General features: G+C 34.5%; 1 protein-coding gene across 2 annotated transcripts; it reads left to right on the forward strand.

Annotated features, from left to right (window-relative positions):
* The first annotated feature begins 253 nt into the window (after positions 1-253).
* Positions 254-1,990, forward strand: LOC122042114 (probable protein phosphatase 2C 10). 2 transcript variants are annotated; one of them, XM_042602066.1, is made up of 5 exons: positions 254-435; positions 784-1,023; positions 1,089-1,365; positions 1,436-1,590; positions 1,659-1,990. In XM_042602066.1, exons 1-5 carry the CDS (start codon positions 358-360, stop codon positions 1,797-1,799), a joined length of 891 nt encoding a protein of 296 aa, XP_042458000.1. In that variant the 5' UTR covers positions 254-357; the 3' UTR covers positions 1,800-1,990. The 2 variants fall into 2 exon arrangements, with proteins under 2 accessions (XP_042458000.1, XP_042457999.1); XM_042602065.1 differs by having other exon boundaries at positions 268-435; positions 791-1,023.
* The last annotated feature ends 3,740 nt before the right edge of the window (positions 1,991-5,730 follow it).

Genomic DNA, 5,730 nt, shown 5'->3' on the forward strand with positions numbered 1-5,730 from the left:
CAATTTCATTAACTAGTCTTAGGATGTGATTGGACCCTATAAACTTTTTACATTGTCTGTCAAAATAAACTAAGAAGGACTTATAATTAACAGTTAAGAAGTCCAGTAACTTTTAATTTTTTTTGTGCCTATTCTAAAGTTATTTAGGTAAATTGTGCAAGAAGATTTTAATTTTATATTTTAAATGTAATGTCTTTCAGCATCAAAGTCAACGAGGGCACAAGAAAGTCTCGGTGATTTATTCGCTGTAGCCAACGACTCCGACGACTCGCAGTCGTTTGTACTACTCTTCAAAGAGACGGACCGACTGCTTCCTGCTTCCTGCTTCCTGCTTCCGACGCGCAAATCTCCTTCCCAATGCTTCCCCATCCCTTCCGAAACCTCTCTTTTGATTTCTGCTCCGGATGGAAAGGGGACTGGGGGATCTTCCGACTGGTAAGCGAAGTTCTGGTGTTTTACTCTCTTGGCTTCGGTGCGCGTGATTTAATTCTACTCGTTGAATTTTCTATTTCCCAATCGAGAACGTGGGTTTGCCTTACAAAATCTGGGATTTTGATACTCGATCTTCCTTCAAAATCGCATCTTGGCGTCGCAGCGAACGGGTTAGGGAGTCGGCGAGGAGAAAAAAACGCTAGTCTTTGTCAATCTTTTCCGAGAATTTACCGATTTTGAGCTGTGTGGAATTTCACCTCTATCATCGTTCTTATGGATTAACGAGGCTTCCAATTGCTTTAGTAGCTAGGGTTTTACTCCTTTCCAATTCCTTCCAATTTGGGCATTCAGCTTGCAGGACCTTCGTTGACTGTTGGTAAAGGTAGAAGCTCAAACAGTCGCACCAGGATTAGCTATGGCTATAGTCTGCTAAAAGGAGCAGCAGATCATCCCATAGAGGATTATCATGTAGCCAAATTCATCAACGTCGGAGATCAGGAACTTGGTCTATTTGCGATCTTCGATGGCCATTCAGGAGACAGCGTTCCTGCTTATTTACAGGATCATCTGTTCACCAATATTCTGGAGGAGGTAAGTTTCGTTGCTCTTTTGTTTCTAATGTGATGATGGATCATCGAATACAAATTTCTTCACAGGAAGAGTTGTGGAGCGATCCTGATGCAGCGATCAGAAGGGCCTACGAGAGGACCGACAACGAGATACTTTCTCACAGTCGAGATTTGGGGAGAGGTGGATCCACCGCAGTCACTGCGATCCTCGTAAACGGCACCAAATTGTGGGTGGCGAATGTTGGTGATTCGAGAGCTGTTCTTGCAAGGCGAGGCGAGGCCATCCAGATGTCGATCGATCACGAACCGAATTCTGAACGAGAGAGTATCGAAACGAGAGGTGGCTTTGTTTCTAACCTTCCAGGTGAGGAGGAGTAATAGAATCTTGATGGAGGTTCATTAGATTTGCTGAATCTTTGTTGATTAACTTCCAGGCGACGTGGCGAGAGTTAATGGGCAGTTAGCAGTTTCGCGGGCTTTCGGGGACAAGAATCTGAAAGCACAAGTAAGATCAGATCCTGATGTACGAGTTGAAGATGCGAACTCCGAGACTGAGCTGCTCATCCTTGCGAGCGATGGCGTCTGGAAGGTCATCGATTCAAACTGTGTTTTGAGCGATTTCTTTTGCAGGCATTTGAACTCTGGTAGATTTCACAGGTTTTGAGCAATCAGGAGGCCGTTGACCTTGTAAGAAAAATCAAGAACCCATTAGCAGCAGCTCGGAGGTTGACTCTGGAGGCCTTTAAGAGAGAGAGTAAAGACGACATATCGTGCATTGTCGTTCGCTTCAATGGTTAAGCTTTTTCAGAGGATGGAATCGAGATTAAGTATTGGTTTCCTTTTTGTACAATTAAGATTGCCGTATTAAGTTATATGTTTTCTATGAAAATGTGACTATGAAGTGGACAAATCTTTGCCAGCCCTGTTGCTGTAGGATCTGCTTTATCGGTTTAATATCAAATTCTGTGACCCATCGTCTTCTTGTCCGCCTTTGATATGTCATACAATTAACAGAACAACTCGAGTTCTTCTTTTCCAAGTAAGAAGAAGCAGTAGAAATTGAGACAAGAAAAATAGTCATCCTGATAAATCCAAAAACTAAGAGTACAAAATTTTACATAGCTAGATTAAGAAATTTTAAATCATTATTATAAATAAATGATTATCATAAATATATATAATCTAATATCCCTATTCAAATTTACAATGTTACAACTAGAAGCATTGAGAGTTTATTAGATAAAAAATAAAAGCACGAAACGGAATGAACCTTGGTAAACATATCAGCTATATGTAGCGATGAAGGAACAAAAGGCAACGTGATAATGTCAACCTGTAGATGATGATAAGTGAGATGAAAGAACAAAAGGCAACCTTGATGGCAGAGGTACCAAATCCTAAGTATGAGTATGATGCAGAGCAGTTAATTCCTCATCCATAGCAGTCTTCCAAAGACAGTTACCAACAGCTTCTCTATAGAACAAAGACTTAGAAAGATGATGAACAGAGACAACAAAAGAAACAAAGAACTAGAATAATAAGAATAAGTAAAATTAGGTAGTTTAGTAGACTTCTAAGGACGTGTAGACCGACGAGTGGAATTTTTCACAATCTCTCGAGGTGATGGAACAGTCACAGGAGGGGGGGGGATGTCTCGAGAATACCAGATTTAGTGAAGCTGTCATATGGAAGAGCAGTCGTGGGGGAGGCTTCATCAGTGTCGGTACTGAAGGGATCAATGCGAATAAAATTTGTATGAGTCATGTCATGTGGTAGAAGAAGGAGAAGAAAGAAATATGTTCAAGAAACACAACATGACGAGAGACATACAATTTTTGATTGATTGGATCAAAACAACAATATCTCTTTTGACCAACCACTACAAAAAAATAGGTTTTTAGGAACGAAATTTTGCAAAGAATTATTTTCGTCATAATTTTACAACGAATTTAGCAACAAAAACTGAAATCGTTGCTAATTAGTAACGAAATAAAATCATTGGAAAATAGCAACAAATAAATTTTTGTTGCAAACTTCGTTGCTAATTTTAGTTGAAATATGAAATTTGTTGGAAATTTTACAAAATCTGTAACAAACAAATATTTTCATCACAAAGATACTGTAAATTTTGCAATAGATCTTTGGATTCGTTGCCAATTGACGACAAATCTAGGTTTGTTCCAAATTGGCGATGAATACAAGATTGTGCCAAATTTGGAACAAATCCAATTTTGTCGTGAATCTGGGACGAATTTATGTTCGTCCCAAATTCCTGAGTTTTAAAAAAATAAGAATAAATGAGTTTAAAATACAAAAGATGGACCTAAAGACCTCGGAATGACACGAAACAAGTTTCTATGTGTTCACATTGATCTCCTGATCACATTGATGGCTTCAAACATTTTTTTCACCAAATATATTGAGGTCCATAAATTTTTAAAGACAAAATGACTTTAATCTTTTTCAAACCCTAACTATTTTTTACTAAGTTTTAAGATTGATTAAGTGGATCTAATTAAATTAATTAAGAAAAAAATTATATTTGATATTTGTGGCCATCAATGTGATCAGAAGTTCAATAAGAATGCATAGAATCTTATTTTGTGTCATTCTAAGGTCTCTAGGTTCATCTTTTACATTTTAGATGCATTTATTCTTATTGTTTAAAAAAATCAAGAATCTGGGACGAATTTGGAAATTCGTCCCAGATTTATGATGAATTTGGAAATTCATCCCAAATTTGTGATGAATTTGGAAATTCATCCCAGATTTGCGACGAATTTCCAAATTCGTCCCAGATTCCTGATTTTTTAAAAAATAAGAATAAATATATCTAAAATGCGGAAGAGAGACTTAGAAATCTCGGAATGATACGAAACAAGTTTCCATGCGTTCGTTTCAATCTCCCGATCACATTGATAGCTTCAAACATTTTTTTCACCAAATATATTGAGGTCCATCAATTTTTCAAGATGAAATAACTTTAATCTTTTTCAAATCCTAACTATTTTTTACTAAGTTTAAGATTGATTAAGTCGGTCTAATTAAATTAATTAAGAAAAAAAATTATATTTGATATTTATGGTCATCAATGTGATTAGGAGTTCGATACGAATGCATAGGATCTTGTTTCGTGTCATTCTGACATCTCTAGTTATATCTTTTACATTTTAGACGTATTTATTCTTATTTTTGAAAAAAATTAGGAATCTGGGATGAATTGGAAATTCATCCTAGATTTGTGATGAATTTGGAAAGTCATCTCAAATTTGCGACGAATTTCCAAATTCATCCCAGATTCTTGATTTTTTTAAAAATATGAATAAATGCGTCTAAAATGCGGAAGATAGACTTAGAGATCTTGGAATGACATGAAATAAATTTCTATGCATTTGTATCGATCTCCCGATCACAATGATGGTTTCAAACATTTTTTTCACCAAATATATTGAGGTCCATAAATTTTTCAAGATGAAATGACTTTAATCTTTTTCAAACCCTAACTGTTTTTTATTAAGTCTTAAGATTGATTTAGTCGATCTAATTAAATTGATTAAGAAAAAATTATATTTGATATTTAAGACCATCAATGTGATCAGAAGATCAATACGAATACATAAAAACTTATTTCATGTCATTCAGATGTCTCTAGGTCCATCTTCTACATTTTATATGCATTTATTCTTATTTTTTAAAAAATTAGGAATCTGGGACGAATTACCAAATTCGTCCCAGATCTGGGATGAATTTTCAAATTCATCACAAATCTAGGATGAATTTCCAAATTCATTCCAGATACCTAATTTTTTAAAAAATAAGAATAAATGCGTCTAAAATGCGGAAGATGGACCTAGAGACTTTGGAATTACACAAAACAAGTTTCTATGTGTTCATATCGATCTCCTGATCACATTGATGGCTTCAAATATTTTTTACCAAATATATTGAGGTTCATAAATTTTTCAAGACGAAATGACTTTAATCTTTTTTAAACTCTAACTGTTTTTTACTAAGTTTTAAGATTGATTTAGTTGATCTAATTAAATTAATTAATAAAAAAAATATATTTGATATTTGTGACTATTAATGTGAACTGGAATTCGATAGGAATGCATAGAATCTTGTTTCGTGTCATTTTGAGGTCTCTAGGTCCATCTTTTATATTTTAGACGTATTTATTCTTATTTTTTTTAAAAAAAAAATCAGGAATCTAGGATGAATTTGGAAATTCATCCCAAATTTGTGACGAATTTCCAAATTCGTCCATATTCCTTATTTTTTAAAAATAAGAATAAATGCATCTAAAATGCGGAAGATGGACTTAGAGATATCAGAATCACGAAACAAGTTTCTATGCGTTCGTATCGATCTCCATCACATTGATGGCTTCAAATATTTTTTTCACCAAATATATTGAGGTCCATAAATTTTTCAAGATAAAATGACTTTAATCTTTTTCAAACTCTAATTATTTTTTACTAAGTCTTAAGATTGATTAAGTCGATCTAATTAAATTAATTAATAAAAACAATTATATTTGATATTTGAGGTCATTAATGTGATCAGAATATCGATACGAATGTGTAGAAATTTGTTTTGTATTATTCGGAGATTTCTATGTCCATCTTTGTATTTTAGACGTATTTATTTATTTTTTATAAACAACCCAAGAATCTAGGACGAATTCGTGACGAACTGTATTTTCATTGCTGAAGCACATTATATCATC

Source organism: Zingiber officinale, chromosome 2A (assembly GCF_018446385.1).
Source record: "Zingiber officinale cultivar Zhangliang chromosome 2A, Zo_v1.1, whole genome shotgun sequence".
In the NCBI taxonomy this organism is placed as follows: Eukaryota; Viridiplantae; Streptophyta; class Magnoliopsida; order Zingiberales; family Zingiberaceae; genus Zingiber; species Zingiber officinale.

Excerpts from the sequence above, each read along its gene's own strand:
- LOC122042114 (XM_042602066.1), top strand. The coding sequence starts at position 358 with ATGCTTCCCCATCCCTTCCGAAACCTCTCTTTTGATTTCTGCTCCGGA. Across the intron at positions 436-783 it reads ACTGGGGGATCTTCCGACTG|CTTGCAGGACCTTCGTTGAC; the intron begins GTAAGCGAAGTT and ends TTGGGCATTCAG. Across the intron at positions 1,366-1,435 it reads CTTTGTTTCTAACCTTCCAG|GCGACGTGGCGAGAGTTAAT; the intron begins GTGAGGAGGAGT and ends ATTAACTTCCAG.